Source organism: Agelaius phoeniceus (assembly GCF_051311805.1).
Source record: "Agelaius phoeniceus isolate bAgePho1 chromosome W unlocalized genomic scaffold, bAgePho1.hap1 SUPER_W_unloc_2, whole genome shotgun sequence".
Classification (NCBI taxonomy): Eukaryota; Metazoa; Chordata; class Aves; order Passeriformes; family Icteridae; genus Agelaius; species Agelaius phoeniceus.
The window spans coordinates 9,083,560-9,103,407 of NW_027509867.1; the positions used below are offsets into that span (position 1 = coordinate 9,083,560).

At 53.8% G+C, this 19,848-nt stretch overlaps 2 protein-coding genes across 2 annotated transcripts in view; one reads left to right on the plus strand and one right to left on the minus strand.

Moving 5' to 3' along the window:
* LOC143692713 (uncharacterized) overlaps positions 1-19,848 on the plus strand; it is a 452,855-nt gene that overhangs the window by 180,222 nt on the left and 252,785 nt on the right. Inside the window, 2 exon segments of the mRNA XM_077172954.1 lie at positions 701-1,763; positions 4,282-4,296. Coding sequence (XP_077029069.1) covers positions 701-1,763; positions 4,282-4,296 — 1,078 coding nt within the window.
* On the minus strand, positions 14,260-15,192 carry LOC143692607 (olfactory receptor 14A16-like). The gene has a single exon (XM_077172857.1). It carries the CDS (start codon positions 15,190-15,192, stop codon positions 14,260-14,262), a length of 933 nt encoding a protein of 310 aa, XP_077028972.1.

A 19,848-nucleotide genomic window follows, 5' to 3' on the forward strand; every position in this document is an offset into this window, starting at 1 on the left:
TCACGTTCATCTCTCCAACAGGACTGCAGCCACCATTTAATGGGACTGCTGCCACCACCCTGAGCAGCAACAGGGTGTCAGGTTATATCCTGACTCTGTCAGTTTAGGGCAGTGTTTCTGTATCATTGCCTTGATCTTCATTTTCTTCTTAAATTGTAATTTTGGTTTAGACTCTCCCCCAGGTTTGCCTTGAAACCAGTACAAAATTCAATGCTCTCATCCCTTGCTTTCCTCCCAAAACAGGATTTCACATCCCCAAACCTTTGCCAGATGGAGGAGGAGGCTCCAAGGAAGAGGAAGGAGCCCCAGGATATGCAGGAAGGTGAGGAGGAAGTCAGTGCCCCTTTCCCCCTCTCTCCTGCTCCATCTCCCAGCCCAGCACAGCCCCCGGCTGCAGGACAACCCTGCTGCCAACCCCGTCCTGACAGGGATGCACTGGGGGGATCTCCTTCCCCTTCCCTCTGGCACGGAGGCAAATCCCATCCTCTCCTTGGCCTTGCTCCCCCCAGGAAGAAACTGAGGATGGAGACCAGAGAGGAGAAATCCCCACAGCAGAAACTCATGGATGAGGCCATATTAAGTGGCTCCATGGTGCAGAATTCCAACGTGGAGGAAATGCCCCAGAGATCCCACAGGAAGAGGGTCTCCAGAGCCAGCCCAGGGTGCTCTGAGGAGGAAAGACCCACCCTGAGCCAGGAAGGTGGACAGAGCTTCAGCCAGAGCTCAGAGCTGGTGGTCCATGGGCAGCTTCACAATGGGGAGAAGCCCCACAAGTGCTTGGAGTGTGGGAAGAGCTTCAGGCAGAGCAGCACCCTGATCAGCCACCAGATGATCCACACTGGGGAATGGCCCTACGAGTGTGGGGAGTGTGGGAAGGGTTTCAGCTGCAGCTCTGCCCTCATCATCCACCAATGCATCCACACTGGGGAGAGGCCCTACGAGTGTCCCCAGTGTCAGAAGAGGTTTCAGACCAGCTCCAGTCTCCTCCAGCACCAGCAGATTCACACTGAGGAGAGGCCCTTCCTCTGCCCTGACTGTGGGAGGGGCTTCAAGCGCAACTCCACCCTCATCACCCACCAGCGCATCCACACTGGGGAGAGGGAGAGGCCCTACGAGTGTCCCCAGTGTCAGAAGAGGTTTTACACCAACTCTGATCTCCTCCTGCATGAGCGGATTCACACAGATGAGAGGCCCTTCCGCTGCCCTGACTGTGGGATGGGCTTCAAGCGCAACTCCCACCTCACCAGGCACCAGCGGATCCACACCGGGGAGAAGCCCTACGAGTGTGGGGAATGTGCGATGAGCTTCAGCCAGAACTCTAACCTGATCTCCCACCAGAAGACCCACACCAGGGAACGACCCTATGAATGTGGGGAATGTGGGAAGAGCTTTAGGCAGAAGTCTCTCTTGATCTGCCACCAGAGGATCCACACTGGGGAAAGGCCATACAACTGCGGGGAATGTGGGATGACCTTTAGTAGGAATCCCCAAATGATCATCCACCAAATGATCCACACAGGCGAACGGCCCTACCAGTGCCCCGAGTGTGGGAAGAGGTTTCACACCAGCTCTCAGCTCCTCCAGCACCAGGGCATTCACACGGATGAGAGGCCCTTCCTCTGCCCCAACTGCGGGAAGGGCTTCAAGCACAGCTCCACCCTCATCACCCACCGGCGCATCCACACTGGGGAGAGGCCCTACAAGTGTCCCCAGTGTGGGAAGAGCTTCACCAGCAGCTCTCACTTGACCAGACACCAACGGAGGTACCAGTAAAAGAAGCCCTGCACATGCCCCAACTGCAGGAAGAGTTTAATGCACTGCTCCAGCTTTATCCCCCATTGGAGACCTCACGTTGGTCAGAGCCCTGGTGATCCATGTTCCCTGTGATCCATGCTGGGAAGACACCTGTACCTTTTGTTGCACCTGCCAATGACCTGACGTGGGCTTGGAGAACAGGATGGTCTGGCCATGGTCCTGTCATTACATTCACTCCCACCTCAGGTCATTGCCAGGGGCAGGAAAGGGACTCTCTCTCTCTCTCCCCCCAGGGAGAAGGGTGTCCTTTCCAGACAAGAGGAAATACATTGCCAGGAAGACCTAGTTGTTGATGTTGTAGTTTTCTCTGTAAATAGTTTTATTTATCCCTTCTGTTATCAATATTGTTTCTGTTCCTGTTTGTTCCTTATTTCGTTCCTGTTCCCAATAAATTGTTCTTCTCCCAGCTCGGGATCTTTGCCTTTTGTGCTTTCCATGGGAGGCGGGAGGGCAGCGAGGGCAGCGCGGTTTTAGCGGGAGCAGGGAATTGGGGAATCCCATTCCTGAAGCCCGGCCCATGGAAAGCGAGCATCCCAGCTGGTGCCAGCCCTGGTGGCCATGGCAGCAGCCTTGGGAGCGGGTCCCTGGCTGGGGCTGTGGGAACCTCTTCCCTCTGGTGACCAGGGACAGGAGTGGAGGGAGCGGCTGCAGCTGAGTCGGGGCAGGCTCAGCTTGGATGTCAGGAAAAGGTTTTTGGCCAGAGGCTGCTGGGGCCCTGGCCAGGCTCCCCAGGGAAGGGTCCCAGCTCCAGGGCTCTCTGAGCTGCAGCAGTGTTTGGCCAGCACTGCCAGGCCCAGGCTGGCATTGTTGGGGTGTCCTGTGCAGGGCCAGCAGTTGGACTGGAGGATCCTGATGGGTCCCTCCCATCTCAGCCAATTCTGTGCTTCTGGGATCCCATCAGCCTGGGGATAGGGCAGCCAATGGTTGCCATGGCAACGGGCTCTGGCTGCAGGCCTGAGCTGGTGTCCATGGCCACCACCCCTGGCATGGGGTCTCCATGGAGCTGCCAAGGGACTGAGCATAGCAACAGGGGGCTGGTGATGGTTGCCATGGAAACTGACCATAGCAACAGGGGGCTGGTGATGGTTGCCATGGAAACTGACTGACCATAGAAACAGGGGGCTGGTGATGGTTGCCATGGAAACTGACCATAGCAACAGGATCCTGGTGATGGTCCATGGATACTGACCATAGCAACAGGGGGCTGGTGATGGTTGCCTGCTAAGGATCAGATTTGTTACAGGCCCTCAGAGGGGTTCCATGGGGATTTCCAAGAGTCTCCAGGCTGTTCCAGAGCTGGAATGCCACAGGCATGGACAGGGGCTCCATGGAGACCTCCCAGGGCTTTCTGGGATGGTAAAGAGCCCTGTGGTCAGAGGCAGTCACAGCCATTCCATGGTGACATCCCAGGGCACCTTGGGCTGCAAAGGCACCCATCTGTCCCAGGCACTCACGGGGGCTCCACGGTGACATCCCAGGAGTGCCTAGGCTGCCAAAGAGCCGGGATGGCCCAGACACTCACAGGGGTTCCTGTCATGGGCACAGTGGGAGCTTCAGGCAAAAGCTTTATTTCTTTTTTGGAGAAACTCCTGCAGAGTCATGAGGTGAAGAAATGACACCCAACAGCCACCATGGATCCTCAAACCCCTGCAGCACCCCTAGACTTCTAAATACCTTCTAAGAGAGGAGACTGGGAGCGGCTGGATCCAACTCCTGCCACAGACTTTGTCAAAGGTGTAAAAAATTGAACAGGTGGAATCGAACTTTAAAACAATTTGTCCTGCAGGATTAATGATAGAATGCCTGATAGATTTATTTAACTATGTCTCTGGCTTATTCTGATCATGGTCAGATGGAAAGATCACTTGCACAGTTATTTAACCCACAGTTCAATTGCTATAACAATTATCAGAATATAATGCTGTAGGAAGCAATATTGAAGTCAACAGGCCCTTGCTGGAGTTGTTGGAGCCCATTGCAGGCAGAGCCTCCTGCTCCAGCAGGAACTGCCTCTCCTGTGACATCAGCAGGGCAGGTCCCGCTGCAGGAAAAGCCCCAGGCCAGCCCCAGCACAGGGAAGGCCTCGGGCACAAGGGCAGAGTGCCGTGCTGGGAGCTGTGCCAGGGAGAGCCTGAGGCACCAAAGGCACCTTGGCAGCAGCAGCTGCTTGCAGGCCATGGCCAGAAGCCTCCCTTGGCAGCCCGGCCTGGTGGCTACCACTGCAGAACTGCTGCCTCAGGGCTCATTCCTGGCTGGCCTCTGAAAAGCCACTTCTGCTCCAGGAGCCTGACTGGGAAGCCATTTGCCTCAGCACCTTGGGGACAAGATATTAATGACAAAACTCTTCATGCCAGCAGAGCCAAGGCAGGGGCAGAGGAAAGGGCAGAGCCAGGCCCAGGGGACAGGGCTGCCATGGTGATGGCTGTGAGGTCACTGCCCCTGCAGCAGCCTGGCTGCCCTCAGCAGACATTCTGGCCAGAAGCGTTGTGAGGGCACCCAGCACATCAGAGAACCCACACAACAGGAATTCTGTCACTGGGGAGGGCAGGGAGTTTCACTGGGTCAGGTTGCACAAAGCTCCTGATCTTGGACAATTCCTGGGATGAGGAATCCACTTCTCTGGAAAAACAGTTGCACTTTCATGTCACTTTCATAACTGCAAAATATTTCCTCTTCTAACAAATGTAAATCCACCCTTATTCAGTTTAGAGGTATTGACCCTTGTTTTGTCACTGCAAGATTTGGAAGAAAATAACTTGATCACTATTTTTCCACTTTCACAGACCTTGGAGAGGACCCAAAAATCTCCCAACATGGGGTTTGGAGGTCTCATCACAAAACCAGCAGGGAGAGGCTGAGGGCTCTGTGCTCAGCGGGGTGGAGACTGAGGACAGAACAGGAGTAGCCTGGGAGGGATGGAAGGGTGGTTTCAGAGATGCTGGTGCTTTTCTTCATAGTGGGAATGAGCCTGAAGAAGACATAATAGCACCAAAAGCAGCTGGGGAGGCCCTGAGTGGACACCAGGAGAAAGGAATTTCCCTGCCAGGGCAGGGCTGTGGTGCAGCACATCCCCCAGCAGGAGCCTGGAGCAGCCCAAGGCTTTGTGTGGGCAGGCAGGGGCAGGCAGGAGGCAGAGCTGTCAGCAAAGGAAGGGGCCAGCCAGGTGGGGCAGCCGGGGGATGCCCACAGCCTGCAGGGACAGAGGCACAGGTTTGCTCAGCACCAGAGACACCTTTGCCTTGCTTGTCCCCATCTGTCATCACTGCCACCAGTGTTCTGCTCTACCTGGAACCTGGGGACACTTTCTCAGTCATGTCCCTCAGATTTATCTCTTTAAAGTATGAGAAATTTCAGTTTCACTCTTTTTTTGAGTCCCTGAGAAGTTCTTTGAGCCCTCTCTGAAGGACTGAGTCTGATGCAAAGAGCACCAAAGCCCCAGAGGGTCATTACAGTCCTTGTGCTGTGTCTGTGCTGCTGAGCTGGGCCGAGCTCCTGGCCCAGAGGCAGCTCCTGGCAAGGGCAGCAGAGCTGCAGAGAGACAGCTCTGGCCAGGAGCAGCTCCTGTGCACAGCCCAGCAGGGCTGGGGCACTGCCAGGGCCCCTCAGGGACACCAGCAGGGCACACACAGAGCTCCCAGGGGCTCAGCACTGGCAGGGGCTGTGGCATGTCCCAGAGGGGGCTGTGTCACAGCAGCTCCTCTGAGGCTGTGTCATGGAGGCACAGAGCAGTTGTGATGTCAGCAAGGGGCCGTGTGACAGCACAGAACGGGCTGTGTGAGGTCACAGACTGGGCTATGACAAGACAGAGTTCTTTGTGTGAGGTCACTGAGAAGCTAGAGCATCATAGAGGGAACTGTATGACATCATAGAGGGGTTCTGTGACATCACAGAGCAGGCTGTTACATCATGGCATGGCTGTATGGCATCATAGAGCTGGCTGTGAGGTCAGAGTGTATACTGTGACCTTACAAAGTGGCAATATGACATCACAGAGAGGGTTTTGTGATATCATTGAGGGGTTTGTGACATCACACATCTGTCTGTGACATCACAGAGTACGGTGTGAGGCCATAGAGCAGATCCTGAATTCATAGAGGGTGGCTCTGTGACATCAGAGAGAGCATTGTGACATCACTGGCCAGCTGTGTAACATCATAGAGCAGGCTATGACATCACAGTACAGATTGTGACATCACAGAGTGACTTTCTGACATCACAGAGTCTTCTGCGACATCACAGTGCAGCTGCATGACATTCCAGGGTGACATCCCAGATTTGGCTCTGTGACATCACAGGGGCTGTGTGAGGTCACTGGGGAGGTCACTCTGCCCCGGCCCCCCTCACAGTTCCCCCCAGAGCAGTCCAACCCTGCTCGTGCACAGCGGGGTCCCCTGTCCCCCCGGGTCCCCCCGCCCCCGGCGCCGCAGCCTCCCCCAGAGGATGTTCCACGAGATCGACCCCAGAGCCTGACACGGGGACGGGGGGCCGGGGCCCTGGGGGTGGCACAGGGGGACAGGGACCCCCCAGCAGCGTCCCCGTGTCCCCCAGGGCCAGAGCCTGGGCCAGGGCTCCTTCACCCTGGTACCAACGAGGCCTTGAGAGCGCTGAAAAAATCCCCAGCAAGGGGGCAGCAAAAACCAGATTTAATATTAAGGGACAGCAGCACAAAGTTCCTTGGCAAGACTCACTCTGCTCCTGACTGGACACTTCAGGCACACCAAGGAACCAAAGCAACAACAAAACCAATTAAAGTCTGGACAATCAAACCAGAAATGAGCCGAGAACTGTCCCTGTGTCTGTGTGTGTGACACAAGGACAGCGAGGGCAAGGATAAAAGGAATACGGCCCAAAAGCTGAACAGAGCTCAAACTTAACAGGACTTAACTTACACTTTAACCTTAACTGATACCTTCAACTTGACAATTTAGCAAAAGAACAGCACTTAACTTTAACACCGGCCGGGGGTTTATTTACAGATGCGAACGAGATGGGGGTGCTATGGAAAGTGTCTCGAGCTGTTTCTTTTTTCAGCATCAGTCTCATTACATGATTATGATAATGGGAAGATGCTAGCAGCTCACAATCCAGGCAGCAGGCCAGAAAACATAATGTTACAACATACTTTATAAGCTTCTTGACCAATCACACAAAGCAAAAGCATATTGAGAGTAGTTCTATCCAATCACCATAAGCACACATACCTTTGGTTAAAACAATGCTTGCTTATTTAGAATACAATACCCGTTTGTAAGAGACAACGCATAGACCTCCATTACTAAGCTTTAACCTTCCTAATATCTTGCTAGATAAACTTTCTGCAACTTAGAGAGCTATTCAGACAAGCATTAATACATAGGCTATTGTTCTATTTGCCCTTGCCTTTTCTACAGTTTAAATAATTTTTCTGCTGACCTATCTCATGACTATTGCTTTAGCACTGTTCACAATTCTGCTGTATCTGAGGCCTGCCTTTTGCAGCTTTCCTAGAACCCTCTAATTTTATGGATTCCCACAAACAGTATTTAACCTAACTTACACACTACTACTTAATGATTTAATGGTAGAATAACGTTAAAAAATATTCAACTTAACTTATATCATATGAAACGTTACTTGGCAAAAAAAAGCTCTTAATAGCTTTTAACTTATTCCTCATGATGTAATCTTACTTACAGGCCTGAGCGACTCAGCTATGCAAGGCTCTCAAACCCCTCAGAGAGCAGCATTTCTGCCACATTTCCCCAGCACAGGCACTCCTGTGTGCACACAAAGAGTCACCTCCAAATTCCCTATATCCAAAGACTGCTCCCAGACAAAATCTGCAAATCCTGGCAAGTCTGGCTGGCCTTGGACTAGAGAGGCTCTCACCTGGCTTCCAAACACTGGGGGTCTGTGCTTTCCTTCCTATGGAAAGGAACTGTCCTTCTGGGCCAGGCACACATGGCCAAATTTGGGATTTCACCTCCAACAATGCCTGTTGTGACAGCCTGGAGGAGATTGTTGGCTAAAAACATTTTGTGTGTGGGGGAGAGCAGGGGGCAGGTCCAGCCTTGCCCTGCCCTGGAAGCCCAGCCCTGCCCTGCCCTGGAACCCCAATCCCCCCAGAGCCTCTATCCCAGCCCAGCAGTGGCTGCCAGTCCCTGGCACAGCACAGGCAATGCTCCACAGCCACCTCTGCAGCCCCCAGCCCAGCTCCTGAGGGACCAAATGAGCCCAAGCCCCACCTGGGAGAAGAGCCCAGGAAGACCAAGGGGTATTGAAGGCTGACCGCAAGGCAAGCACACATCTTGACCCTGCATCCTCTTGGAATTTCCATCTGAACAGTGCTGGAATCCAGGAGTTGGAAGCTCTGTGTGTGTGCTTCTCTGAATCTTATTTGTCTTTCTATCTCTTTGAGAGAGAGAAAGAAAAATACTTCTTCTATTTTTGTCCTCTTGCAAATTTTGATTAACATGAAATTGCACAGGCTTAGAGTTTGTGAAGTTGAACGGGCCAAATTAATGCTTTGAGAAGTGTTGTTTTGTTGATTGAATGTCCTATTAAACCTTTTGCGAAAATTTATTTGATTTTCTAAAGTTGCCAGTAAAGGCTGCTGTGTTGTTTTGAGCTCCTGAGAATTTCTTGTCAGTATTTCTCCAGTGTTTTCAAATCAGGGTACACAAACAATTTTAATTCCTTTTAAATGTCTCCTTGAGAGACTTGTTTGGGAGATGGGAGTCAAGGCTTGTGTGTCCTGCTTGGCCCAGTCCAGGCAGGGCTTTCCCAGCCACATTCCACACTCCATTGCCCAGCTGGAGCCGCTGGTGCCTCTGAGTTGTGCTGCCCCAGCCCCAGGGACGCTCTCCTTGTCTGCCCATTCCCCCACGGTCTCTGGGCAGGGATGGCCTCACTGGGGGCTGCTGACATCCTCAGCAACTTGGAGGCTGCTGCTGAATTTTCCTGCTCCAGAGGCTCGTTCAGCCTTCAGCTCTTCAGTGCAGGAATTCAGTGTCCCAGGGCTCATTAACATTCAGAACATCCTAACCAGCGAAGCCTCTGGGAATAATTAGATTTAATTTCCAAATCACTTGTTCAGTTCAGCTCTTCAGTGCAGGAATTCAGTGTCCCAGGGCTCATTAACATTTATAACACCTGAACAAGCCAAGCCTCTGGGAATCATTTGATTTTAATTTTCAAATCCTTTGTGGTTAAGTAGATCTCAGTAGTGTATTGAAACTGAATACATGATATTTAAAAAGACAGTGAGAAAACATTTTTTAGGTCCTGTTTAGGTTTTTTTTTCCCTGTTAATACAATGATATGCACAATCTCCAATTGACATTGAATCCAGGTACCTCCTCATGCAGTTTGAATAGATATGAAAATCAAGACCCTTCATGGCTGACAATTAATCAGAGTCTGTCCCTACCCCCACCCCACCATTTCCCCCATCCAAGCCCTGGCACTCAGAGCAGCCTTGTGCAAATCTCAGCTCCCTCCAGCCCAGGCTGCACCTGCAGCTTTCAGCTCCTTGGCTCCAACTCCCACCTGCTTTCCTTGGAGAAGGAGCTGCCCGTGACACAGAGGGATGTTCATTTCTTGTCAGCCAACAAAGCCAAGAGAAGGCATAGCTCCATCAAATGCCAAAGTCATTCCTCTGCTGGATATTAAATCCACTTTGCACAGCAGACAGTCTCAGAGCAATGGAAAACACCTTCTGTGCCCAGCACAGATCCCAAGGTCCCCCCAAACCCTCCCTGCCCCGATTCTTCCCAGATTTGCTCTTTGCACACACGAGTCACAGGCTGAAGTCAGGAGCTCCCTCCATGCCCAGAGGGAGGAAAAGAGAGAAAGGGCATGAAGAGCTCTCCTGTGCAGAGCCAAGGTCCAAGTGCAGCCCCTGCACTTGTGGGAACCACAACTCATCAGGTTTGTGTCCTTTGGGCTCAGGGACTGGTGACACTCAGAGGCACAGAAAGGTTTCTTGCCAACAAATAGAAGATGAACATTTGAAGAGTTTAGTAACCATCACAGCTCTTCCCTCAGCTCTCCGGGATGCCCAGAAGCATCTGACATGTCCCCTATCCCCAAGGGATTTCTTACAGGAACAGTTTTAGACAGAGACATGAGCAAAGGTAATTCTCTGATACATATAAACACAATTAGGATGTTTATATGTAATGTGGAGTTGTATATATAATATGTGAAGTTCAAATATATACCACTAATGTCGTATATATTTGAACTTCAGAAAGATGGCAACTAGCTGAAGCTCAAAGCATGAAACCAGTCATTTGAGAGGCACTTGAATGACCAGAGAGCATCTGGATGAGAAAATCTGGGAGTGATGGAAAGGACATAGATCCAGTTGCTCTAAATGAAGAGATATTCTTAGACATGGACATTTAAAAAGGAGAGCAAGAAACACATGAAGTAGGTGGGGTCATTAAATATTAGAGTGAATGTCAGTGGCAAAGGTAGAGGGGAAGATCAATATTTCTTCTCCTGCCATCAGCACACTTCCAGGAAATTCCCATTCCTGGTGGGAAAACTTAGCCATTTCTTAAAAGGACTCATATGACCCAGGTAATAAAGATTTGCTTGTATATTTTGAAACTAACAGGTACAAAAACCTGTGCCTCTTTCCAGGCACATATCAGTTGTGTGCCCATGAACAGGCAGTGCCACTTGTGCCCTGAGGTGCCCAGCTGGGATTGGATCTCTCCCAGAGCACCTGAGGGAGAGCAGAGCACCTTGCAAGCTGCAGGTCCCTGACAGCCCCGCAGGGCTCCTGCCCCATCAACATCTGCTCTGCTCCAGTCTGAAACAGGGCCCAGCATGGTGCTGGGATCATCAGAGAGCTGAGGTGTGTGCTGGAATTCAATGGCCTCCCCATCCCACAGCAGCCCTGCATTTCCCTGCTGCAGCCTTGGTCTCCAGCACAGCCATGGAGGCTCTTTGGGCTCTGGAGTGTTGCTGCAGCCCCCAAGGGCAGCTGAGCTCTGCCTTTGGCACAGTCAGGCCTGGCCAGCGCAGGCCATGCTCAGCAATTGCTTGTGTGTGCCTGGCCTTGCTGTCAGCCCCGTGAGCGGCTGCGTGGCCCCTTTGTGGCCCTGTGCTGGCCCAGCCATGGTGGCCCAGCCCCTGTGCAGGCCCAGCCCAGGCCAGGAGCATTGCGGCTGGGAACGGCCCCTGTGCCGTGGTGCCCACAGCAGCCTTGGGGCTCTGTGCCCCATGGCCTCCCTGCTGGGCAGCCTCTGCCAGCTCCTGCAGAGCCCGTGGCACCTGTGGGGCTGCACAGACAGCCCTGCCCCGGGCTCTGCCAGCCTCTGGGCCAGCAGAGAGGCAGCCAGGGCTGGCCATGGCCGGGAACAGGCCCTGAGCCCCGCAGGAGGATGGAGCTGGGCCACAGCCAAACTCAGCCCAGGCCAAAGGTAGGCTCAGCAGCCAGGGCTGCCAACGCACAGAGGCTGGCGCTGACAAATGTCCTGGGCCCCCTCCCTGCTCTGTCCATGCCACCAAGGGCACAGAGCAGCCTCCTCTCTGGGCCACTTGCCTGTTTGCAATGCCTTGCACAGGCGCTGGCCCTGCCCCACAAGGCCTGGCCTGAGTCCTGCCCCTGCACGCTCAGCCAGGCTGAGATGGACACTGATGGTTTCTGGGCCAGGCTCTCGGAGCCCAGCCCAGCTCCCTGCAATCTCTGCCAGCTGCCCTGAGCTCTGGGCAGCACCAAGGGCCTCTCTGAGCCCAGCCCAGCCCAGCCGGCTCTGGCCCCACAGCTCTGCTCAGGCCAGGCTGCTCTGGCCACTGGCCCCACGGCCTCAGCCCCTGCCAAGGGCACAGCAGCAGCTGCAGCTGCCACAGGACTCAGCCCCAGCCATGGGGGAAGGTGCTGGGCCAAGGCCAAAGGAGGCTCCCTGGCTGCCCTGCTCCCCTGGGCCTGAGGTGCTGAGAGCTCTGCAGCCCCTGCTGCCATCCCATCTGCCCAGGGCAGCACCAGAGCCCCGGCCTTGGGGCCCTCAAGAGCTGCTCCTGCTCCAGGCCCAGGGCCCATGCCAAAGCTGGGACAGCAGCCACAAAGCTGTGCCCATTTCTGTTCATTGCTGCTCTGATGGGGATGGATCCTCAGCCACTTGGAGTTTGCTGATGAATTTTTTTCCTCCAGAGGCCTCTTCTTTCTTGAGCTCTTCAGTTCAGGAATTCAGTGAGAAGAGATCATAAACATTTGTTCAGAATACCTGAACAAGAAAAGGCCCTGGGGAATATTTCAAATTTTCAATTCTTAATGTGTTTAGTTGTATAAATGACAGAAGTCTACTCAAAGTGAATATACAATAGTATAAAACAATGCTGACAGCACAGTTTTGTTCAGTTAAGTTTTATTTTCCTGTTTATAGCTTGATCTTAGCAATTTCCAATTGATATTGATCCCCAGCAGCTTTTAATGCAGTCGGAACAGATATGAAGATCAAGACCCTTCATGGCTAACAATCAATAACACTTTGTCCCCACCCCCTCCCCACCATTTCTCTCATCCAACCCCTGGAACTCCTATGGATCAGGAATGGTGTGGCCAGCAGGAGTAGGGCAGTGATTCTTCCCCTGTGCTCAGCACTGGTTGGGCAGCACCTTGAGTGCTATGTCCCGTTCTGGGCCCCCCAATTTAGGAACGACATGGAGAGGATGGAGCATGTCCAGAGAAGGGCAATGAGGCTGATGAGGGTTCTGGAACACAAGTCATGTGAGGAGAGGCTGAGGGAGCTGGGGTTGTTTATCCTGGAGAAGAAGAGGCTCAGGGGAGACAAGGCAATGCAAGGGCACAGGTTGGACTTGATGATGTCCACGGCCTTTTCCAACCCTGCTGATTCTGGGATTCTCTGAAACCACCCTTGGAGCAGTTACAGGATGAGCCCTGGGCCTCCTCTTCAGAAGCTCCAGCAGCCCAGGTCCCTCAGCTTCTCCTGCCAGCCCCAAAGCCCATCCTGTCAGTCCTGCAGAGCCTCTGCAGCTCCTCCTCATTGCCCAGAACAGGGAGCCCCAGAGGCAGACACAGCAGCCCAGATGTGCCCCCCTGGCCTGGGGTGCCTCTGGCAAGGGAGCAGCAGCAGGCACTGCAGGAGCCTGCAGACAATTCCTGCAGCACTTGTAGGATGATCCTGCTGCCCAAGGGACGTTCCCATGGGGCCAAGTCAGGAACTGCAATGGGGAGTGGGGCCAGAGAGGAAAGGGCAAACAGGGATGGGCTGTTTGCAGGGGAGGGAACAGGGCTGGGCAATGGGAAGAAATTTGTCCAAGGGAAGAGTGGAGAAAGCAAAGGTGAAGCCAAGGAAATGCTCAGGGCAGTTTGGGGGTGGCTGCCAGGCAGCCCTGGCTCTGAGCAGAAGCGTCTGCAGTGGCACAGGAAACTCCCAGCTGATGGGAACAAATTTTCTGGCTGAGTGCAGAGGCCAGGACAAAGCTGAGGGATTTCCCTGGTGTCCCCCAGGCCTTGCTGGCCCCAGGGGCTGATGGCATTTGTGCTCCCTCAGGTTCATGTCCCCACAGCAACAGCATGGGGGTGCTGGCCCTGCTGTGTGCAATGCAAACAGGGGCTGCTGAGGCAGTGCTGCCGTGTCTGTGCCTGCAAGGATGGGGCACCTGTGTGAGCTGGGGGAGAGGCCAGGGCTGCAGAGGGGGGATGTTGTTGGCAGCTGCATGAGGACGCTCTGGGACGCTGCCCTGGGCTGTGCAGCGCACTGGGCATGGATCAGCCCCTGCTCTGCTGCTCCTTCCCATCTGCCCCAGGGCCCTTGCAGAGCCCCAGCCATGCTGTTTGCCCCCAGCCTGCCCACGGCCAGCCTGGGGCTGCTGACGGGGGTTTCTGTGCTGAGCATTGGCCTGGCCGTGTTCTTGAGAGAGACTGGGCAAGGAGCCTGGAGCCCCCAGGGCCTGGCCTGAGGCGTCAGCGCTGCCCCAGCAGTGCCCATGGCCTGTCCCTGCTGCAGCCCCGGCACTGCCACCCCCAGGGCTGTGCCCGGCCCCGAGAGCACTCAGGCCCTGCAGCAACACCAGGGCCACCAGGGCAGCGGGGCAGGGCCACGGCAGCAGCACTGGCAACACCAAGTGCTGCTGCTGCTGCTACTGCTGGGCACAGCTGCTGGGCCAGCACTGATCTGCCCCAGCTCTGCACACAGACATTGCTGCTGCAGCTCCAGAGAAGGCAACAAAAGGGCATCTCTGCAGAAAACTCTGCTGGGAGATCCTTCAGTTCCTTTAAAGCCACCAAGAGCGCAGCCCCGCATTGACACAGTCTGTGGCCACAGTGAAGGTGGAGAGAAATCAAATGAAAAATGGTACAAACAGTTGCTTTTTTTTCTGGACAATATGAATAACTAAAACAAAGGAAAAAATACCCTCTAACCAAACCAACAAGAAACATCAAAGAAAACTTTTATTACAAGTGATTTGCAGAATTTGGCTAGCAGTTTAATGTCCCTGAAAGCATCCAGTCATCAGTCTCCACACTGCAGCCTTGAGCTCCTGGTTCCTCAGGCTGTAGATGAGGGGGTTCAGGACTGGAGGCACCACCGAGTACAGAACTGACAGGGCCAGATCCAGGGATGGGGAGGACATGGAGGGAGGCTTCAGGTAGTAAAATGTACCGGTGCTGATGAACAGAGAGACCACAGCCAGGTGAGGGAGGCAGGTGGAAAAGGCTTTGTGCCGTCCCTGCTCAGAGGGAATCCTCAGCACGACCCTGAAGATCTGCACATAGGAGAAAACAATAAATACAAAGCAACCAAGTCCTAAACAGACACCAACAGCAAGTAGCCCAAGTTCCCTGAGATAGGATTTTGAGCAGGAGAGCTTGAGGATCTGTGGGATTTCACAGAAGAACTGGCCCAGGGCATTGCCATGGCACAGGGGCAGGGAAAATGTATTGGCCGTGTGCATGAGAGCATTGAGAAAGGCACTGGCCCAGGCAGCTGCTGCCATGTGGGCACAAGCTCTGCTGCCCAGGAGGGTCCCGTAGTGCAGGGGTTTGCAGATGGACACGTAGCGGTCGTAACACATGATGGTCAGGAGGCAAAACTCTGTAGTTGCGCAGAAAACAAAAGAAAAGAGCTGTGCAGCACATCCAGTGTAGGAGATGTTGCTGGTGTCCCAGAGGGAATTGTGCATGGCTTTGGGGACAGTGGTGCAGATGGAGCCCAGGTCAGCGAGGGCCAGGTTGAGCAGGAAGAAGAACATGGGCGTGTGCAGGTGGTGGCCGCAGGCTACGGCGCTGATGATGAGGCCGTTGCCCAGGAGGGCAGCCAGGGAGATGCCCAGCAAGAGGCAGAAGTGCAGGAGCTGCAGCTGCCGCGTGTCTGCCAATGCCAGCAGCAGGAAGTGCCTGATGGAGCTGCTGTTGGACATTTGCTGGGGCTGCACATGGGCACCTGTTCATGGAGAAAAGGAAAGTGAAGTGTTAGAGGAGATAGCTGCAGCCAAAATCAAAGCCATTTCCCATATACCATCCTCTATAACATACATGGACATGCTTTTGTGTTTAAGAGTTCTGAGGTTTTCTTTTTAATCTCCCGCCATGACTCTCCTGCTATTCTTGGATAGTAGAAACCCGCAGCAATTCTGCTTCCCTCTGGTAGAACAGAGTGGGTTCCCTGATATAAGATGATGAGTGGAGAATGAGGGGAGATGGTCTGTCCCTTTATTCTCTTTGGAGTTTCTGTGGGCTTTCACTTTTCTGAAATGGAGAATGTGCACACTCACATGTTTCTCCTAAAAACCCCCAAGCACTGCTGTGAGCAGATGGATCCACCACAGCCCAGCTCCACATTTGTAGCCAAGGACTCACGTTGCTCATTTCACCAACCCAGCAGCATTTTCAGGGTCACAACACCAATGCTTTTTCCCATCAATCTTATAACTCAGAGATGCTCTAGGACAGGTTTGCACCCTGGATTGAAGCTCCCAGCTTGGACTGAAATCTCAGGGATACTCCCAAGTGTCCTTCTGATGGCATTGGATTGTGGGAGATGCAGCTCCTTCCCTGGCTGCACTGACAGCATTGCCCAGAGCCGGGCACTGGGGACAGCGTCACCCTGAGCCAGCTGTGCCCCCTGCCAGAGCCCCCAGGGCCGGGCAGCTGCTCCCAGCCCTGTGCTCTGCAGAGGGAACTGGGCCCGGGGCTGCAGAGCTGCCCCACGGCTCTGCTGCAGCTCTGCCTGCACAGGAGGGGCTGCACGCCTTGGAGCCCCGGCCCTGAGGGCAGAGGCTTGGCTGGGGCACAGGAGGGAGGGGGCTTGTTCAGAGGGAGGGGCTGCACTGCAGGGGCTCCTGTGGGCATCTCTAAACTCTCCCTGCCGCAGCATTGCTGGGCTTTGTTTTCTCTCATTGCCTGATCTTCTCTCTGCTTCCTGCAGATTTTCCTCCTGCAGGTGTTTCCCTGTGCCTGATCTCTCCCTGCCAGCACTCACAGACCCCAAATCTCTGTGCCCTCTTCTTGGCCTGACAGCCTGACAGAACCCTGCCTGTTTTCAGGGCACTGGCTGGGGTCAGGTTCTGTTTGCAGCTTGGAGAAAGGACAGCTCAGACTGAGCCTGATGGCTCCAGCAAAGGTGATGCTGCTGCTGTCCATGGGCAGAGTGGCTGAAAGCACATTAGGGATCTCCTGTGAGCCTATTGATCGCTAAAAGTAACAGTTTGGGTGTCTTGGGAAGTTTTAAAATTTCAAAATTAATAATTCATAAGCAAAATTTACCAGGTCAGATATTACAGGCAATTGTCAAAATTTATAATCATCCTTTAATATTTATCACCACCTCCCTACCATTCTTCAGTAGTAGGAAACTGAATACAAAGTCTTAAGAAGTTTCTTACATTTTATCAAAATCCTAGTCTTGGAAATATTCTATGACTGATCAGAACCCCTCAGCATGTCAGAGCTCCATGAGCATTTCACCTCCTCTGCACCAGAAATACCCAGAGTTGTACTCACAGGCTCTGCAGGCATTGGCATGTTCCAGCTTGAGGAGATGGCTCCAGGAGCTGAAGCTGCATTGTCCTGCAGCCAGAGGTTCCTGTGCCAAGGGCTGGCAGTGATTGTGCCCCAAGCACTTCTCAGCCCCTTCCCAGCCCTGACTGATTGAAGCTCTCTGTGCCTCTGTGCTGTGCCCGCGCTGGCTGCAGGCAGTGCCCCAGCCCTGCTGGGCTGGCAGAAGAGCTGCTCATCCAGAGAAATGTGCTTTTGAAGCTCTTCTTGGTGAGCAGGAGCTGCCTCTGTGCCAGGAGCCCAGCCCAGCTCAGCAGCACAGACACAGCACAAGGACTTTAATCAGCCTCTGGGGCTTTGTGCTCAGGCCCTGAACATCAGTCCCTGAGAGGGAGCTGAAGAAACCTCTGCAGAACTCCAAGGCAGAATCCAACCCCAAACTTTCTTGGACTTGTAATGGGTCCCAGAGAGGGACACGACTGAGCAAGTGTCCCCAGGCCCCAGGCAGGGCAGAGAACTGCAGGCAGTGATGACAGGTGGGGACAAAGAGAAGCCAAGTCTTGGTACCCTGGGCCACAGCAGGGTCTGTGCCAGCAAGGGCTGGGAGGAGACACCTTGTCCTGAGGCCCTGGGGCCTCCTGGCACAGCCCCAGCCAGGCTGGGCACTGTCAGCCCCTTGTGCTGCCCTCAGCATCCCCCCCTAGCCCACATCCCAGTGGCCTCAAGGATCTGCTGCAAGGAGTCCCTGGGGAGCCTTGCTCAGCAATGGCCCTGGGGGCTCCTTCATGCTCCCTGCAGGGACTGCAGGTTTTTCAAAGGACTTGGGGTTTGGCTTTTGCCTTGGAGTCTCTGAGAGGTTTCTGCAATCATGGCCTCCAATTATCTGCTGTAATTAGTCCCTGGAGAGGCTTTGTCAGTAACAACACTCAGTGGGGCTCATTAATACTTCAGGGTACTTCAGATATTTTAAGGTACTTGGTGTTTCCCTTTTGATCCAGACTCTGGGAGAGGTTTGTGCAATCATGGCCCCAATTATCTGCTTTAACGAGTCCCTGGAGAGCTTTGTACTGACACTCAGTGGGGCTCATTAATACTTTGAGCTACTCAAGGTTTTTAAGGTACTCTGGATGTTCCTTTTCACTCTGAGTCTTTGAGAGGTTTTTGTGCCATCCTGGCCACCAATTCTCTCCTCCAAGGAGTCCATGAGGAGCCTGTGTTGACCTCAATGGGACCCATTCATGCTTTGAGACACTTGGGGGTTTCTCCTCTGACTTTGACTCCAGGAAAGTTTGTGCAATCTCCTCTCAGGCCCCGAGGTTCCAGGGCTCAGCTTCAAATGCAGCACAGGGCTCATTAGGACCAAGATATTCCTGACAAACCATGGCTCTGCCTTGATTTCCCTCTGATCTGGGCCAGTTCGTTAGGAACTTTCCTGCTGCTGGTATGGAAAAATATTTCAAAGAGCTTCTAGGAAATATATATCATATTTTATAGTGTCCTTTATTACTTTTCTTAGTATACAAGAGGGGATTGCAGCATTCAGTGACTGATACTGACCCAGGGACACTCTTGAGGAAATCTGGCTTGGTCAGAGAAGCTGTGCCTTGAGGTCTGATCAGTTTGGATGACCTTGCTCCACATTCCCCTACCCCATCCTGTCTCTCCTCACTCACCTAGGACCTGCTTTGCTTGGAGAACTGACTTCACTCAGCTGAAGAGGGATTTTGACTTTTTAATTTTTTGAAGCAATCTAAAACTCCTGAGTTTCCCCATTGCAAACAGACATCCTCCTCAAGTGTGTGCCAAGCCCAAGCTGCCAAGAGCACTCCAGACCTGCCTGGGCCAGCTGTGAGGGTGGATCATCATCCCAACCTGCACTGCTTCATTGCAAGGGACTGTTGCCATGGTCACTGAAGGGACCCCACTGCTGGGTTTGGGTGCCATGGCAACCCCCATCAGTTCAGGTTTCCTTGGAAACCAGCCCAAGGAGCCATTTCTGCAGCCAGCTTCCATGGCCCCTTGCCTGCAGAGCTGTTGCTGCCCTCGGCTCCCATGGCAACCCTGAGGACAAAGCGGTGCCAGGGCTGTTCCAGGTACAATTGCAGTGACACTCGTTGGTGCCACCAGGTGCCATGGCAACGGACACAGGGACCCGTTCCTTGGTTTGGTGCCATGGCAACCAATGCCCGGAGCCGTTGTGATGGTTGGTGGCCATGGAAAGCTGCCCTGGGCCCCTTGCTCAGGGCTGGTGTCAGTGCCCAGAGCCAGAGGGGATCCCTTGCTGGGGGCTGTGCCATGGCCACCTGCCCTGTGCCGCGCTGGCCGCTCGGGCACCAGGAACCAGCAGCCAAGGGCACTGCCAGGGCCAAAGGCCAGGTCAGCCAGACAGAAAGGGGCAGCGCTGGGCACTGTTTCCATGGCAACTGGCACTGGGGGGGACACCTGGGTCACCTGGCCTGGCAGTTGCCATGGAAACCCCTGGCAGGCACTGGGGGCACAGCCCCTGGCACTGAGACACTGCTGGGCCGGGTGCTGAGCACAGCGCTGAGCACGCAGAGATGGTTTTGTTCTTGCTGAGCTGCAGCACAGCCAAGGCCTGTCCTGCCCCTCGTCCAGCCACGCTGGGGAGGGGCTGGGGCTGCGGGGGAGCTGGGCAGGGGACACAGCCAGGACAGGTGACCCCAACTGACCCCGGGCACACCCCAGACCAGAGCACATCATGCTCAAGGTATGAAGGGGGGGAATAAGGAGGAAGGGGGGAATTTTGGAGGGAGGGTTTTTGCCTTGCCAGGTAACACTCAGGCAAGAGGGGGCCCTGTTTCACCAGTGGGCAGGGTCACTACCAAAGACACAGACACCAACTGAAGGAATTGTGTCATTTATATCATGCACAGCTGCAAAGAATTACAAAAGGATAAGCTCAGCAAAGCACATCATCATTAGCAAAGAATTACAAAAGAAGCTCAGCAATCCATCAGAACTCATCATTACATTTTGATGACTAACCCCTTGGTCAAACACTAGAGGTGTTTGTGGCAGACAAAGATTCTGGCTGACTATCAAGGTACAACATACAGACA

Excerpts from the sequence above, each read along its gene's own strand:
- LOC143692607 (XM_077172857.1), bottom strand. The coding sequence starts at position 15,192 with ATGTCCAACAGCAGCTCCATCAGGCACTTCCTGCTGCTGGCATTGGCA.